The sequence below is a fragment of the Mastomys coucha genome, unplaced genomic scaffold, assembly GCF_008632895.1.
Source record: "Mastomys coucha isolate ucsf_1 unplaced genomic scaffold, UCSF_Mcou_1 pScaffold5, whole genome shotgun sequence".
Lineage (NCBI taxonomy): Eukaryota > Metazoa > Chordata > Mammalia > Rodentia > Muridae > Mastomys > Mastomys coucha.
The window spans coordinates 78,999,277-79,017,366 of NW_022196911.1; the positions used below are offsets into that span (position 1 = coordinate 78,999,277).

Sequence of the window (18,090 nt, forward strand, 5' to 3'; positions counted from 1 at the left end):
CCCTGGCTGACCTTGAACACACTCTGTAGACCAGGCTAGCCTTAAACTGAGAGCTCCACCTGCCTCTGCCTCCTAAGTGATGGGATTAAAGGCATATGCCACTACTGCCTGGCTGAGCTTCAATATCTTTAAATCTACAGGATGGATTATCTATTTTAAAACTTAGTAAATGGGCTGGAGAAATGGCTCAGTGGTTAAGAGCATGGACTGTTCTTTCAGAGCTCATGAGTTCAAATCCCAGCAACCACATGGTGGCTCACAACCATCTGTAATGAGATCTGATGCCCTCTTCTGGAGTGTCTGAAGATAGCTACAGTGTACTTAGATATAATAAATAAATAAATCTTTAAAAAAAAAAAATTAAAAAAACTTAGTAAAGTTATATCATCTTTATGGTACCAGAGAATATGCTCTCAATTGCCAGCATGAATCACAGTAGGCACTTGCAAATTACTTTCATTCAGCCTACATTAATGATTTTTCTTTTTCTTTTAAAAGATTTATTATTATTCATAAGTACACTGTAGCTGTCTTCAGATGCACCATTAAAGGGCATCAGATCTCATTATGGGTGGTTGTGAGCCATCATGTGGTTGCTGGGATTTGAACTCAGGACCTTCAAAAGAGCAGTCAGTGCTCTTACCCGCTGAGCCATCTTGCCAACCCTAATGATTTTTCAAAAGCCATTTCTTCACCAGCTTGTCCATCCACTGTTATAAATCTTCCTAAACAAGCAACTAAACTCTTGTTTTTGCAAGAGTTTATACAAGGCGATATCTATGTTGTTAGAACAGGGTTTTTCTGACTATTGAATTTGTCTTTTTAAAAAGCAAAACTTTAATCAATACAGAAAAACTTCAAGAAGTCAATGGTGATCTGAATGAAAATTTATTTAAACCCCTGAAGTAATCTTTTGGGTTTCGACATAATTATAACAGCATAGAACAATTCTTTCTCAGAATCATGTATTGTTAAAATTTACTTAAATGTTTCACAGAAACTTTCCTAATACCTAGCATGATTCATATCAATTGAGCAAACTGCCAATTGAGCAAACCCATAAGAGCAAGCAGAAAGCTTTTGCTCCTCACTAAATATTCATTAGGTAGGCATCAGGTAAACATTAGATAAGTATTTTACTGCATTTCACCATTGCTTGGTAGCTTCCATTCATATTGAAATTTCCAAACTCCTCCCTGTAAACAAACCCTATCCCAAGACTGACAAGTAGGACAGCCATGAAGGAAATCTTCAAATGCTGATTGAACTGTGGTAGTAAGTCATGACAGATGGCAGGGGCTTTTCTCTAAGGCATTTCTATGAAGAGAAAGTCCATGTCTGATAAAGCCTCTAATTCAAAAGTAGAGAAATGTTTTCTAAAGAGAAGGCCTGCTTCCCAAACCACTTGCTGTATAAGGTCTAACCTGAGGTTTCCTGTCCTAGTTTATCCTTCCTAAACAGTCACATTCATCGTACTTTTGACAGTCTCCCTATGGTGACCTTGAACTCAAAATCCTGCCTCCATCTCCAGAGTGCTGATACTACACTACCACATCCAACTTAAAACCTTACTCATAAGTGAGGTGGTCTTTTATAACTCACCTCCACATTGGCCCTCATACCACCTACAATCCTGATTCTCCTGCTTAATCAGCTTGGTAGAGAACAAACCAAAAAGTTAGGATCAAGTGGTTATATCCTTTTAGATAAATCCATATAACTACTGAAAGTTAATGTAGTTATGAATCAGGGAAGGATCACTGTTGTCTGTCATACTAAGCCCGTCTTGTGGCCTCACAGGGTTGGACTTGAGCTGTGAGATAATGCACTAATTTCAGTTCTCTGGAGAGTAGAGTTTAATTAGATGCTGGACTTCCGTTGGATACCCTGTAATGGGACAGGCTTGGTGACTCCTCACATAATTAAACACACAGCGGTAACAGAATACATAGCCAGAGGTGGCAAGAACCGTATCATTCACCCGAGTTTTACGACAGAGTGGGCACACTGTTTTCATTTTGGGTAAGAGGGGAGAATCAGAATTGTAGTCTAGGTGTACTGGTGGTGGTGGAGTGGGCAGGGCAGTCAGTGATTTGATGGCCTCTTGGTTCTCAGAAGAGTACCACCAGTCAAGAAACTGCAGGAAGAATACACCCACAGAGAGACCAGTAGAGAGGGATAAGGCAACGCCTCCCACAGCTTTCTTCAGAGCTGACTTTATCTTCTCACCAATGCTGTTGGGAAAGGAGAGCAAGAGGCAAAGAAAATAGTTTATTTGAATGTGGTCACAATAACTTGTATAGGGACAGTTCCACACTTGATGAACTGGAGGGTCTGATGTAAGCCTGCGTGCGTCTAAGCTGACATTCTGGTTTTTAAAGGATTTATGTTTGTGTCTGCTTGTTTGTACACACACCATAAGTATGCAGGTGCTGTTTGGGCCAGATGATCTGAAGTTACAGGCAGTTGTGAACTGCCAAATATGGATTCTGAGGATTGATCTCTGGTCCTCTGGAAGAGCTGTACATGCCATTTACATAACCACCGTGCCATTTCTCCAGCTGTACCCCCAAACTGTTTTTAACAACAAAAACTTATGTTTTTCATTTGAGAAAGGCATTAGGTATTCAACTTTAGAGAATTTTTTTTTCTTTTTTTTCCTTTTTGGTTTTTCAAGACAGGGTTTCTCTGTGTACCCTGGCTGTCCTGAAACTTACTCTGTAGACCAGGCTGGTCTTGAACTCAGAAATCTGCCTGCCTCTGCCTCTGCCTCCCAAGTGCTGGGATTAAAGGAGTGTGCCACCACTTCCTGGCTCAATTTTAGAGAATTTTTAAATGGAAGATAATCCATCCAGAAAAAGCAGTTCACTTAAAAAGTGACATATCAACACTGAGATGCATCCATGTTTGGACTTGTGGGAGAATAAACACTCCACAAAGGTAATGTTGCATTGATAAGAAGGCTTTAGAACTGCATCGCTTTTCCTTGAATCTCTGCTGTGCCATCTTCTAGCTGTTGGTTCCCATAACTGTTAAATAAAGCCATTGTGTTTAATCCAGGTTGTGATGAGGCATAAGATAATGTACACAAAGCAAATACTACGAATGGGGCCCTTACATACACCAAGCATGCACAAAGGTGTGCCTATTACGATTAAGGAGGGTTACCAGGTTGGTAGCCCGTGCTTTATGGATGTGAGGAATAATGCTGTGATTTAATAAATAGCTAGGGTTAACCAGATGATTGATACACAATGTTAAGTTTTGTTAATAAAGAGGTTTTAGAAATGGCCTTACCTTCTGACAGGCTCCTGCATTGCACTGGCTTCAACCAGTCTGTGTTCTATAGCTTGCATGTCCTGAGCTGTCAGTCGACCTAGCCGGACTCCTGCTAGTTTCAGCAGTGGAGAATGATGCTCAGCTTTCCCCAAGATGTACCGTAGTTGTTGTGTAAGGAACCAGCCTTCCCAGGCCATGTTAACAAATGGGTAGGCCGCAAGGAAGGCTCTGTAGAATCGTTTCCAGTGAGAAGAAGGGGGGTGAATAGAGTATTCGTCTTCTTCTCTCAAGCTAGAAGCCAACTTCTCCAGCTTCACTTTCAGATAAGGAATAAGAACAAGGAACACAGCAGATTTCCAGAGGTGCTCCTTGGGAAGACCAGCACTGGCTGGTCTCTGAAGTTGCGGTGAGCTCCCGGATACAATCCGCTTTAAACCATAAAAGTGTTCAGAAAATGAGGCACTGGTTCTAGAAAGATAATGCTGCTGGAGCAGAAAGTCTAGCAGAGTGAAGATTTCATCAAACCACCTCCAAAAGAAGCCATAGTGTGCAGGATTTGATTCTGCAAGAACCTGATGCAAGAACAGATTTATCTTATTACAGTCTTTAGTTTGTATTCACATTAGCCCTTTACTTTTAAATTCAATACATCTGGCTTAAATAACTGGCTTTTGGGGTATAGCCTAAGTTCCTTGAAGTCCTATTCAATTGAGTACAGGGCTTTTTGGATGCCCATTAAGCCACGGGTACAAATGACACGTGTCGATTATTGCAAACATGGTTACTAGCAAAATGTTTGGAATTTTATCCAGTCGTCCCAGAAACGTTTCAGAGAAATAAATACCTTACCTTGACCACATGCTGAAGAGCGGGTCGCACTGCTGTCATTAAACTGTCCTGTGCTACCACCTCAAAGATGGATGGCTGGTCGTCCGCCACTGAAGCAGTTGTGATGTGAGCCCCATGCTCAGCCATAGTGTCTTGTGTGTACTAGGATTCACTTTCCCCACGAACACTCTAATGAGCATGAACTTTTGTATCAAACGAGTGCTGAGTCTTAGTCCTGCATGGCACCTGAAACTCAAAATTTAATTTTACACGAGTGAAAGATCAACTGGGATAAATTAAAAAAAAAAAAAAAAAAAAGACATATATGGTGGCGGAGGTGAGGGAGTCTCAAAGTAAGGACTGTTAACTCCCGAGCTGGGAACGTGGCATGTCTGGGTAATGAGTTGTCAAATGCTGCACCTCACAGGGCTGAGTGTGACTCGGAGATGGGTGTGGGCCAAGAAACGTGTCGCTCGAGCTGCAGGCCCGGAGCTGCGAGGCCCGGCTCCGGCGGCTGTCTGGGAAGCGCCTGTCCTTGCTTGCTGACCTCGGGCACGGAGCGGAGGACCCGTGACGCCACCTGCGAAAGGAGGTCTCGGCTTTGTGACAGAAACCGTAACCGGAAACAGAAGCTCCGAGGACCTCCACACGGCGGGCGGAAGACAGGCGCTCTAGCATCGAATGTAGCCCTGAGCCGGAACTCGGGAACTCTATGACCAACTGGGACTTCCGCTTCCGCCCCCCTGACTGCGAGGCGACGGGTTAGTGCAAGTGGGTGGGTTCTGTTCCTACTTGTCTTTCAGCGAAGTGGAGGACTGTACTCGAGCCTCCGTGCCGAGCTGGGGCTTCTGCCTGATACCGGTTGCCACGGGAGAGCAACCAGTCCTTGATCATCCGGTTGCCAGGTCCTTTCTGCGCAGGTGGTGCTTAGTTCAAATTTGGCCACCTTCCCGAGTATTATAGTCAGTTCTATCAGCAAGTTTTACTAAAATGACGAAAGGTTCTCCTTGCTTATCAGAACTTAGGACGGTTACTTTTCATTACAGACACATAGCTTAACTTGTCTTCCATGTGTAAAATTGTTATAGCTCTAGGCACATTTTGCCAGATGAAATTGATTCCTGCCCTCCAGCTCAGCAGATACATATATGTCTTCTTAGCAATGCCAATACAGTGCAGGGATCCTTAAGATCCTCGAACTGAGTAGTAGCATTCACTGTTCTAGAGGACCTTAGGGTGTAAAAGTAGGTAATTCGTTTGTATAATGAGAACCTTATAAAGGGACTGGTTTTAGTTTCAATTTCAATCTTGAAGTTTTCTTTTTTCTTTTTCTTTCTTTCTTTTTTTTTTTTTTCGAGACAGGGTTTCTCTGTGTAGCCCTGGCTGTCCTGGAACTCACTCTGTAGACCAGGCCTGCCTCAAACTCAGAAATCCACCTGCCTCTGCCTCCCAAGTGCTGGGATTAAAGATGTGCACCACCACTGCCCGGCCTGTTTATGCTTTTCATAAGTGAATAGCAAAAATACACAGCTAAGAAATAGCTAAAACAAGTAGAAAACTAAACATTTGCATCAATTAAAGTTTTTCGTTGCAAAGAGCAGAAGCAGGCTATTTTGAAAACAAAAGGAACTTAAACTCTAGGTGGGGAGGCTGAAGAGATGGTGGGCAGGTAAGAGCACTTGGTGCTCTTGCAGAGGGCCTGAGTTCAGTTTCCAGTACACACACTCAAGAGGCTCACAACCAACTGGAAGTCCAGCTTCAGAGGTACCTGCACATACTAGTATACACACAACATTTAAGTGAGTCTTTAAAAAATAGCTATGGAGTAGCTCACAAAATAAGATAGCTCAAGAGGAACAGGACTACATGACTCTATTAGAAATCTCTAGCAGGAATTAGTAACATTTCATCCAAGTAACCTTGTTACAATGAATGAGTGTCAAGTTGTCATTGTGTCCAGGAATCGGATTCTTCTGGCAGAAGGTGCTGGCATATATATGTAATCCCAATGCCTGAGACATTGGGCTATCTGGCAGTAAGGAAGTGGGGAAAGTGAGGGGAAAAGTGGGAGAAAAGAGGGGAAGAAACCCATTTGAGCAACCTTGGTTCAAAGTCTCATTTCATGCTTATCAAGAGGGTCAAGATTTCCTGATTAATGGACCCATGAGACTATAAAAAGGAAACTGTAAGCCAGGCGGTGGTGGTGCACGCCTTTAATCCCAGCACTTGGGAGGCAGAGGCAGGTGGATTTCTGAGTTCAAGGCCAGCCTGGTCTACAAAGTGAGTTCCAGGGCAGTCAAGGCTACAGAGAAACCCTGTCTTGAAAAAACAAAACAAAACAAAACAAAACAAAATAAAATAGTATGAAATAGTATGTCCTGGTTGGTTATATAACTCAGTGGTAGAGTATTTGTCCAACGTGTGTGAAGCCCTAGGATCCTTCCCTGATTCTGGAAAGAAAAATAGTGTCAGTTTTTATTTCACTTTGGTAATGTGCTAGTTTTTAGTCGCCAAATAATACATAAAAAAACCCAATCTCAAATGTGTAGTCTAATAGAAGGCATTAAAAGCTAAGCCTGACCATCAGGTTTAGAGATCTTAAATATATATTAAACATAAGTTACATAGGAAATTATATAATAAATGCTCAGTAAATACCTTAATTGTAATTGGGTTAAGTAATTTGTTTTGTTTTTCAAAGACAGGGTTTCTCTGTGTAGCCCTGGCTGTCCTGGAATTCACACTATAGACCAGGCTGGCCTTGAACTCACAAAGATCCACCCACCTTTGCCTCATGAGTCCTCAAGTTAAAGGCTTGTGCACCCAGTTGCCTTGAGTTTTTTGCTTTTAATATAGTTTTTTTTAAAAAATATGTATGCAAGTACACTGTAGCTGTCTTCAGACACCAGACGAGGGCATTGGATCCCATTACAGATAGTTGTGAGCCACCATGGGAGTTGCTGGGAATTGAACTCAGGACCTCTGGAAGAGCAGCCAGTGTTCTTACGAACACTCTCTCACTACATACATGCAGGCAAAACACCAATGCACATTAAAAAAACAAAATGAAAAAAAAAGTTGTTCAATAGTAGAGTGAGGGGAGTCTGGGTAGAAGAACCACTAAGCCTTAGAGTCAAGGTATGTAGATAAATTCAAAGTGCTCTAGAGGCAGAAGCAAGAGGGTCTTAGTTTCAGGTTTGCCTGAGTTACATAGCCCGACGATGGTTTTTCTTGTAGTACCAGCTTAGTTTCCAAATGAAACCTGTATCCACTAGGTATTTTAGGTACCTTATCCCATTCAAGCCTAAGGGCGGGGCAAGAAGGGGGCGCTAATAAGTTTCTCCAGTCTTGTTCAATGTAGGGATTCAAACTCAGGTCTGAATACTTCTTAGCATCTTTGAGTTGCTGTCTCCTAGTTCATCTGTTCATCCGTAGTCCTGGTTTCTATCACCTCTATGGGTTTCTGAACCTTACAAGCAAATTAACTGAGGTTTGTGTTTAAGCAAATAGGATATCTCACAAAGGTTTTACAAAAATCTTGTTCATGAAAATAAATCACGAAAATACCCACTTATTGAAGCTATCCTTTGGAAAAGTCACTGCGGGTCTCCTTAGCGTATAGGCAGCTGCCCTAACCCTGAGAAAGGGAAACCTTTCCGTTGCTGAGGCGACAGACACAACCTGGCTGTTCCGTTCTCCCGCGCACCCAGATGACGTCAGGCGACGAGATTCTCTTACGCCAAAGCTTCCGGCCTACCATCTTTGTCCCTGGCAAATTGGGTTTTGCGCAGTGGCTTAGATCTAGAGAGAATCGTGACGGGCAGGAAACCATTACACCACCACCCCGGCTGTGCTCTCCGACTGCCGCCGCCACCCCGCCCTTGCCTCCGGTGAGTTCAAGGCGGCTAGCTTTGGGGTGTGTCCCTGACTGACTAGGGGTGGTTGTGAGGGGAGGGGAACCCCAAGCCGGGTCGTAGGCGCAGGAGGAAAGGAGATCGGAGGAGCGTGACGGTTGAGGGTGGAAGGAGTCCTCGGGTGTGACCGTTGTGAGGAAAAAGCTTGGAGAAAGTAGCTCCTTTGTAGTGACCGTGGTGGGTGAGGGCTGCGCTCCGGTGTAGCAGCGGTAGTTGGGGGCTTCGGAGTGAAGCAAGGTTCGGAAGACCGGCTTGGGGAGGGTTCAGGCCAGGGGTGTGGCCGCCAGAGGCCGAGGAAGAGCCACCACCCAGCTTTCCCGTTTGGTATCTGTTCATTGAGAAAGAAGCTCGGACGTGTCCAGCACGCCTAGGGAGAAGGGATTCCCGCGACCGTTTGGTCACTGAAACCTCCCTTGTCGCCCGTATTTGGGGTTTAGAGACATCTCTCCTTACCTAGTGAAAATTGGACAGATTTCTTGACCTGGGGTCTTGACCTAGAGAAGTGGGTAAAGAGAACAGGGGACTAAATAATGTACTTAGAGGAAGGAAGGAGAAACCTGCATAATTGACCCTCAGTGTAAGAGGGGAAAGCCATTGAAAGTAAATCTTAGCCTGGATTTTTGTTTTTCTCTTTTTCTTTTTTCTCCCTTTAATCCCAGGGGTTATCAGGAGCAGTCTAGTTTGGGTAAGGCTGTAAATTCTACTAGAAGTGAAAAAACTGGAATTTCCTGCTATTTCTTTATTCTTTGAATTCACAGGATGTATTAGCTTTTTGAGCAGGCTTTAGGGGAAGGCTCTTATTAAACTCAAGCAATTTAGATATGAAGCAGTGTGAATGTGTCATGGATGCTTTGCTGAATTTTTTTACTTTTAGAAGGGATATTTTTTTCTTCTTTTTTTTTAAGTGGGCAAACTCTTTTGCAACCTTTGTGGTTTAAAAGACAAAGAACGCACTACAAGCTCAGCAAGGCAAGTTGACTAAGAAAAAAGGTGGTCTCAGAGAGGAACAGTTTAAATTATTAACTGCTCTCCTTGTGTAGTTCTACTGCTTAGCCTAAGGGTGCACTTACAAGGTAATAATAGAAGGCGGCAGGTGAAATAGGTGCAGCCACCGGGTAACACATTCCAGTGATGACTAAGTGAGGCGGTCCGACGAGTAAATTGAGAGCTGAGCAGGTGTCTTGCAGGGTAGATTCCCTGAGAAATAAAGGGGAGTATACTCTGCAAACAGCTCCCCCAAGTTTGGTGGTAAATTAAAACAAAGTAAAGCTTCTGATGAACTAAGATCAAGTCCCTTTCATCCTTTTCTTCTGTAAAAGATCATTGTTTTTAAGGTACACATTTGAACCAAGTTAGACAAGGGGCATTCAAAAGACATCATCTCCATTTTTCTTCTTTCCTCCTGGGCTTTTCATGTTTCCCAGAATGTCTTGGCATTTCATATCAGTTGGGTGTAAGACTGGTGGGCTTCTTTCTTTATATTAACTTGTGGTTATTTAAATAGAAGCCAGAGGTGAAATTAGCTTTTAAATATTTTATTTCTGATAAGCTAATTAACCTGAAGCTGCTATTGTCCTTGTGTTATGAACATTTGGCCAGAAATGGTCTTTATGCCGCTTATCTTTGTAAGCTAAGGTTACTGGAATGACCCTCTGCTTTACAGTGTACTGAACTCTGGCTAGTTATTGACTTCTTGTGCAAAGAAGGGCACAGTGGCCTTGTCAGTGCTAATGGTGGCTGCCATTTCCCAGAGAACTATTTGAAATTAAGACCTTATTTTTTTCTGACTATATTCTACCCAGCCTATTAATCTTTTGCAGTTGAGTTGCTCTTTGGGGGAATTGGAGGAAGGGAAGGCTGGAAGGAGAGAAAAGACTTTGACAACCTATATTTGGCAGAAACTAGGTTATGTTAATCTAGATATATAACCTTGTACAGGGAGGCCTGTGAAAGGCAGTGGAACAATACTGTGGGCTAGGATGAGTCCAAGGATCATTGCTTTGCCCTGTGGTTGCTCTGTCCTTTAACAATGTCCCTAGGCCACACCATAAGTCAGTGACCTTTCAGGTTTCATGTTGTATGAGGTTGTGTAAGTTCAAATTCCATTGTGGCTTGCTTATTTCTAGGGATTTCCTGAAAAACAAAAATTTGCCCCAGTAGGATTTTTTGAGTTTTGTAGCATTAGGCAAGTTGAAGTTGTATTTTTTTCCAGTTCTATTCTGGTTTTTGTGTGTGTTTTTTTTTAGTATAGGCATCAGTTTTACACTCTATACTGGAAAATTTGACTGTGTCTATCTGGTAAGTGTTTGTAGGGTTTTTATTAAAAAATAGTTGTATGTAATTGTGAGTTGAAAGTCACAGGGGCATTAAAGTTTTGCCACTACCACTTCTCATTTTAATTAAATACTTAAAATTCATACAAATTATATGTGTTTAGATCCAGGCCACACCCCCAGCCCTTCCTTTCTACTGTTGCTTTTGTTTAGACTCTTTTCATTTTTCCTTGTCCCCCCCAACTCCTTAAAGCATAGTCTGGATACCTTGTTTCTTTGCCTGTATGATGGTGATTATTTCATCACAATTATTGGCCATGGTGTCAGTTAAATGAGTGATATATTTACCTGCTTTTTTTTTTCCCTTCCTCTCCCCCTTTTGATGATGGAGAGGTCTTATACCTGCTAGGTAAGCACTCTACCACTGCGCTATATCCCTGGTCCAAAATGCCACTGAAGATTGAGCTCATGATTTCCCATATATCAAGCAAGCCCTCTACTACTGAGCCCTTTAGTTATTTATTTTATTTTTATATGGGTATTTTGACTGCACGTAGGTCTGTAGACCATTTGTGTATTCAGTGACTTGAGAGGCCAGAAGAGGGCATCTGATCCCTGGAACTGGAGTTATAGATGGTTATGAGTTGCTAAGTGCATGCCAGGAACAGAACCCAGGTCCTCTGGAAAAACAGCTAGTGCTCTTGACTGTTGAGCCATCTCCAGTCTTACTTTATTTTTAAGACAGATGCTCATTAAAATTTCCAGACCTACCTCAGGTTCCCAAGTAGCTGGTTCTCTTTATCTCTTTGTTAGAAAGCAGAGATTTTTGATATGTTGCAGGCTTCTTTTTATTATTTTATTTTATGTGTACGGGTGTTATTCCTGTGTGTATATGTCAGTGTACCATGTGTATGTGCCCAGGGAGACTAGAAGGTGTCAGATTCCCTGGAACTGAAGTTATAGACAGTGATGAGTCTCCCTGTTGGGTGCTAGGAATTGAATCATACTAATTATGAGATGGTGGGCTGCTAATAAAGACATGTCTTAAGGTTGGTGAACAGAGTATGTTGAGAATTCCTGTTAGAATTTCATGTTATCTGGATCTGGTGGCGTAAGGCAGAAACAGGAGGATCCCATGAGTAGGAAGCTAGCCTGGTCTTTATAGCAGGTTTCAAGCTCGCCAAGACTAGAGAGTGAAGATCTTATCTCAAAAGAAAAGAAAAAATTTATACATGTGTATGGGTAGACAGGAGAGCGTTAGAAAACAGTGCTTTCGTGCATTTTCCGCAAGAAAGGGGGTGAAAAATGTCCAAATAAATTTTGTTTTTAAATCTTAGGTTTGAAGTTTTGATGATTTCGTGGGATTTTAAGTGATAGCGTTCTGTAAAAACAGTAAAGGTTTTGAGCCATAGCTGTGGTGTTCCTGCCAGACCTTAGTAATTGTTTCTGTACAGCAGCGTTTCTGTTTGTATTTGTAAACTCACAGTTAACTTAAGATTTATATCACAAGTCTTTAAAAAGTTTTGTTGTAGGGTTGGGGATTTAGCTCAGTGGTAGAGCGCTTGAGGCCCTGGGTTTGGTCCTCAGCTCTGGAAAAAAAAAAAAAAGTCTTGTTGTGCTTTGAAACAGGATTACTATGTAGCTAGCTAGCCCTGGCTGGCTTGGCAATTCCTTATGTAGATCAAGCTGGCCCTGAACTCATGTCCACCTGTTTATGTGAAGAATTCCTAGCCAGGAGTGGTAGCTCACATCTATAATCCCAGCACCTGGGAGGTGGAGACATGAGAAACAGAATTAAAAGTCATCTTTAAGTACATAGCAAGTTTGAGACCATCTTGGGCTACATAAGATCTGTCCAAAAAAAAAAAAAAAAACCAACCAGAAAGAACTATCTGTTGTGGTATATTTGTAAACCTAGCACTCTGGACAGAGGCAGAAGAAGTGGACCTTTGTAATAAGACCAATCTCTTTTAAAAAGAGTTTCAGGCCAGCTAGGGCTACACAGGGAGATGCTGTCTCAAAAAGCACAGGCATCTCAGAGGTTAAAAGCACTTGCTGCTCTTGGAGAGGCCCAGTTTCAATTCCCAGCACTCAGATCAGGTGGCTCACAACCATCTGTAACTCAGGAGCTTCAGGGAGCCACCTCCTTCCTCTGGCTTTCATACAGGGGCACACACGTGTACACACATACACATAAGTCAATAATAACAAATATTTAAAAACAAAATTTCCCTGATTTGTCTATGTTTTATTTAGTTTATGCTGTGACTGGATTGAATATAGCATTCTGTGAATTTTTGCTAGAAAGACATAAAAACTTTGATGCAAACCTCTATGTGACAAATATCAAAGCACTTTCTGTATCCTACATGGCATATATGGTGTCTAACGCTTTCATTTCTTTCCTTTTTGTTTTTGAAACAGTGTCTTTATGTAGTCCAGGTTCCCCTCAACGTCACTGTGTAGCTATGTGTAGGAGGAGGACCTTGGTTTTCCTGCCTCTAGCCCTGGTGCTGGGGGTAAGGAGGCTGCTGATTTTTCTGAGAGCCTTTTGCAAGCAGTATTTAATAGGTTGAAAGAATTTTTCTGCTTTTGGGCTTAGTCTGCTTTGAAGTCCATGTTTTGAGTCACTCCATGCTGAGGCAGAGAAGTAACCAGACTTTCCTGATTAGAATCTTTCAAACCAACCTTTGTCTTAAGTGTTTGAGTGAGTGACTAAGATGTAAGAGTGAGTGGTGTCAGACTTGTCCTTGGGTTTACAGAGCCATAGGGGTTCAGATTACTGCCCTAGTCCATTGTCCTTCAGACTTTCCCCCTTGAAGTTCTTTGAAGCAAGGAACTTGCAATTCTTATTTCCTGTGCTGCTTGACCCGCAAATGGCAGTGGCAATAGGAAAAAAAAACTATTCATTTTGTTAAAAAGCAGAAATTCTTAAATATAGATGTTCTCAAAATTAGATGTTTTGCTGGAGACATGTAATTGGATAACAGCATTCTTTACTCTTACCCTAGGTTTGCGCTAAAGATCCAGAATCATGACTGACTCCAAGTACTTCACAACCAATAAGAAGGGTAAGTAGGGGAACCTTGTGAGACCTTGTGTTTAGTTCAGTTACTGGGTTAGACTCCCCAAGTAGAATGTTCTGACATTTTTACACATGCGTTTGCAGTCTCACTGGGAATCTGATGTTTCTACAAATAGTTATATTTTAATAAGTTTATTGAAATATAGGAGATTTTACATGCTTGCTTTCTAGTGCTGGGGACCTAATCTAGGGCCTTGCACAGCCTGGTGGGTGCTCTGCCATCGAGCTACACCTTTTGCTCTTGGCTCTATGACCTTGATCACCTTTGTGGTCAGTAATATAATACTGGCTTATACACATAAGTGTGGGCTTACAAACTAAGGATTCTTCTTGGGAAAGTCTAACTTCCCAAATTGTTTCCAGATGGCCTATTTCTAGAAGTATGGCTGGTTCTTCTGTCCAAGCTAGGTTAGTGTCGCTGTCCTCAGCTTACTAAGCACCCAGAGCTTGCTTTGCTTCTCACAATCAGAAGTGTGTGCTTTTGCACTCAGCAGCTCTTCTGTTTGCTGAAATAGTCTGGCCTGGCACCAACTACTGTGCCATTTATTACTCTTCCTTTCAGTGTCTTGGCCTGCTTTTCTGGTGTATGTGTCCTCTTCTCTGGTGGCTAACATGTGACAGCTTTTCTGGCATAGAACTTTGTTTGCCTTGAAGTATTTCCTGGTACGTTTGTTTTCAGACTTAGCAGAGTCTGAGCGTGTATTGTGCACATTTTGCTTAGTCCACCACTTAGTAACACCAGTGGAGTTACTGATTAAGTACTCCGATTTTCACTTAAGTCAGAGTGGGTACACAGGGTTCCAAGTAGTCAATCTTGGTTTCTAAATGACATTTTTCAGTCAGGTGGTGATGACAAACGCCCTTAATCCTAGCACTTAGAGGCAGAGACAGGTGGATCTCTGAGCGTTCGAGGCCAGCCTCAACTGCAAACTGTCTACAAAGCCAGTTCTAGGACAGCCAGGGCTACACAGATGTCACGGACACCTGTGTGATGGCGGTATTTGAGGTGAAAACTTCAAGGAAAGTCAGCCTCCTGCCTCCTCATTGTTCCCTGGCACCCCAAACTCAGAGGTGGCCCAGATATGTCTTTGTACTTGTGTGCTAGGAACTCACCAAGATATCATTTTCTTACAGCTAGCAAGAGAAAATTCGGACATTGTTTTCTGACCTTCACCAATGTTTCCAACTATCCTAGTTTAATGTTTTAAGTACTAGAGAGTAATTGAAAGGTTTCTCTCACTCTAAGACATTAGCTGAAAGTGTTAGGTCGAGATTCTCCTCTGCCTGCCTCCAGCAAGAACCAAAGAATTAGCATAAGAATACCTCAACAGAGAGGGCTCCACCCCTCTTCCTCCTGCTCTACACCTGGCTTTTTAGAAGTCAGGTGACCTGGGTGTGTGGGGGGTCGTTTTGCCTACGTGACTTCAGTCTAGCACTAGGACTGGAAGAAGAAGGACTTAGACTCACATGCAAGACTAGCACTAGAACTTAGATGGGCTAGGACTCAGATTCATACACCTGCATTCCCCTGGGCCCAGAGCACTTGGGCCCGGGGGATGCAACACCAGTTCAGAGGAGATGGCTGCTGCTTTAGACCCAGTATGTTTCAGATAGCCTCAGAGGTACCTCAACTGTTGAGCTGCCAGATTTTTCATTTCTCTTTTGCAATGATTGTAAAAGCCTCATGTCATTTTTAAAAGAAATACACTCAGATTTTACACCACCCGTGTGTGTAGTCTGTTTGTCAAAGCCGAATCCCGTGCCCACCTGGCCAGAATCCCGTGTCCCGCGGAACAGGGACCCCGCGAGAAATCCCGGTCCGTGGCACACAGAGAAACCTTGTCTCAAGAAAACCTAAACTAAACCAAAAAAATGATCAGAGTAATGGATAATAACCTAATGAATACAATTAATACATGTGTGACTATATTTAGTATAAATTATAGTTTAGGCAAGAGTCATGATGTTAAAGTTAGTTAAGTGGGAAGTTTGATAAGAAACAGGGCATTGATAGGGCTCAAAGTATCCTTCAGCAAATTACTAATTACAGAGATGAAAAGTATTAGTTCTTTAATGTCAAAATCTAACAGTGAGGGAGCTGGTGAGATGGCTCAGTGGTTAAGAGCGCTTGTTTGTGCAGAGGCTCTTGCTTCTATTACCAGCATCCACACTGTAGTTCACAACCATCTATAAGTATGGTTCCAGGGAATTTGGCACCCTGTTCTGACATCTGTCAGTACCAAGCAACACACACCCACAACCTGCCCCCCCCAACACCCACACCTACACACACACACACACACACACACACATACACACACAGTATTAAAAAACAACAAAAATGAGTATTTAGAACCATAACCATATATTCATTGTTGATATCACCAAAATCAGTCAAAGTAACATCATTTGCCTTCTGATGATGTTTTATGAAGTTATCTTGCCAAATTTATAACCTATTGCAATTCAGGAAACCCATGGCAAACTGGAAGTGTTTCTCATAATAAGGGCCCTGTACGTCTTATCATGTCATAGCTCTTGGGAGGTAGAGGCAAGTGGATTGCTATGAATTCAGGGTCAGCCTGGTCTACATAGTTTCAGAAATGCCAGAGTTTTTTTAAGACCCTGTCTTAAAAACAAAATATTATCATGAAAATAAATTGCTTCCAGGACATGACTATAAGTGTAATACTTTTTTTTTTTTTTAGCATTTTTTATTAGTTTATTTATTCACTTTACATCCCAATTGCAGACTCCCCTCTTTCCCCAGTTCCCTCTTCACACAGCCCCTCCCTATCCCCACATCCCCTTCTCCCGGCACATCAAGATCTCAGACAACCTGGCTAATTAGTGGTAAGACTCTATCTCAACTTTAAATAAAATAGATTAGATAGAAAAAGTCAGAACAAGGACTGGAGAGATGGCTCACAAGGTAGAGTACTGGCCGTCCTTCCAAAAGTTCTGAATTTGACCCCAATACTGACATGGTAGACTTGCAGCCAACTTTAACTGCACTTCCCAAGGAATGTGATGCCCTCTCCAGGCCTTCATAGGCACACACCCAGACACTCAAGCAGGAAAAATACTCATATGCATTAAATAAAATAATGAAAAGTATTTAATATCAATTGTAGGCCTTCTGCATCCTTGTAAGCAACACACACACACAAAATTAATCTTCAAACTGTTTGTAGCATGGAATTCACTCTCCGGACATACTTTCAAGTGCTGGGATTGCAAACATATATTACCATGATAGGCCGAGTATTGAGTTTTTAAAATCTCTACAGATTTTTGTAATATGTAGCCAACACTGAAAACCAGTCTTAGCTGCTAACAGTGCTTGGTAGATTTGACTTTTGAAATGAATGGGGTTGGGTAATAAAACGTGACGCATGCAAGATACTTTTTTTTTTTTTCCCAGACAAGGTTTCTCTGTGTAGCCCTGGCTGTCCTGGACTCACTCTGTAGACCATGCTGGCCTCGAACTCAGAAATCCACCTGCCTCTGCCTCCCAAGTGCTGGGATTAAAGGCATGCGCCACTGACCGGCACAAGATACTTTTCCTAGTACTTGTCTTTCAGTTTATCCAGTTTCTTCTCTATCTTTATTGTTTACACCTCACAAAAACTATTAACCTGCTTGTCACAGTGGCATATGTCTAGAATCTCTGCACTTAGGAGGCTGAGGCAGGATGCTTGTGAGGCTAGACTGGGCTACATAGTAAGATTCTGTCTCAGAATCAGATGGCCACCAAAATGGCTCATCCAGTAAAGGTGCTTGCTGAGGAAGCCTAGCAAGCTGAGTTTGAGCTCTGCAGCTTATTAAGGGTGGAAAGAAAGAGCCAACTCCGCGGAGTCATCCTCTGCCCTCCATACACTCACCCACATGGAGATCTCACACAAACTGATGTGTACACACAGAGAGAGCCATCAACTCCTTGTCAATTTATTTCAGCTAACTACTTAATCATTTGGATATGTATTTTTGTTTTCTTCTGCTAACACTTTATGTGCTTTGGTTACCAATATACTGTCTATAACAACATAGAAAGGTTTTGTTAGCCAGGCAGTGGTGGCGCACGCCTTTAATCCCAGCCCTTGGGAGGCAGAAGCAGGCGGATTTCTGAGTTTCTGGGGCCAGCCTGGTCTACAGAGTGAGTTCTAGGACAGCCAGGACTACACAGAGAAACCCTGTCTCAAAAAAAAAAAAAAAGAAAGAAAGAAAAAGAAAAAGAAAGGTTTTGTTTTTGTTTTGCTTTTTGAGACAGGGTTTCTCTGTGTAGATCTGGATGTCCTGGAACTCACTCTAGAGTTTAGGCTGACCCTGAAGATTTTCCTGCCTCTGCTTTTTCTAAGTGCTGGGATTAAAAGCATACATTTGGCCTTTTCCTAAGTTTTTTTGAAAACTCACCTAATTCATCAAACCCTTTCTTTTAAAGGGTACAAATGACATTTATAAAAGTTTGAGACATACAAATTGAGTCACTGCTAGCTAATATGTTTTTCAAAAATGGATAGACTATGTTCCTTTTGCTTCCTGCAACGCCCACCAGAACCGCCTCTGGAGCAGATTCTTTAAATTTATGCTTGGTTCTGGAATAATTTCAGTTACATCCTGTTTCAATTCTGCAGTCCTGGTGCTGCTCTCAGTTCAATTCAGACTTGTGAATCCCCGCTGTTTGCCCTTCACTGTTCCAGAAGTAAATCAC

General features: G+C 42.3%; 2 protein-coding genes across 3 annotated transcripts in view; one reads left to right on the forward strand and one right to left on the reverse strand.

The window, feature by feature from the left end:
* Positions 1-871: 871 nt before the first annotated feature.
* Positions 872-7,789, reverse strand: Pex12 (peroxisomal biogenesis factor 12). 2 transcript variants are annotated; one of them, XM_031354472.1, is made up of 4 exons: positions 7,679-7,789; positions 4,129-4,353; positions 3,298-3,851; positions 872-2,234 (listed from the first exon to the last, which is right to left on the reverse strand). In XM_031354472.1, exons 2-4 carry the CDS (start codon positions 4,252-4,254, stop codon positions 1,835-1,837), a joined length of 1,080 nt encoding a protein of 359 aa, XP_031210332.1. In that variant the 5' UTR covers positions 4,255-4,353; positions 7,679-7,789; the 3' UTR covers positions 872-1,834. The 2 variants fall into 2 exon arrangements, with proteins under 2 accessions (XP_031210332.1, XP_031210331.1); XM_031354471.1 differs by lacking the exon at positions 7,679-7,789 and adding an exon at positions 4,528-4,643 and having other exon boundaries at positions 873-2,234.
* The window catches only part of Ap2b1 (adaptor related protein complex 2 subunit beta 1), a 113,621-nt gene continuing 100,260 nt past the window's right edge, over positions 4,730-18,090 (forward strand). Inside the window, exons 1-3 of the mRNA XM_031354054.1 lie at positions 4,730-4,868; positions 7,818-7,997; positions 13,306-13,365. Coding sequence (XP_031209914.1) covers positions 13,329-13,365 — 37 coding nt within the window. The 5' untranslated portion in view covers positions 4,730-4,868; positions 7,818-7,997; positions 13,306-13,328. The remainder of the gene's footprint in view (positions 4,869-7,817; positions 7,998-13,305; positions 13,366-18,090) is intronic.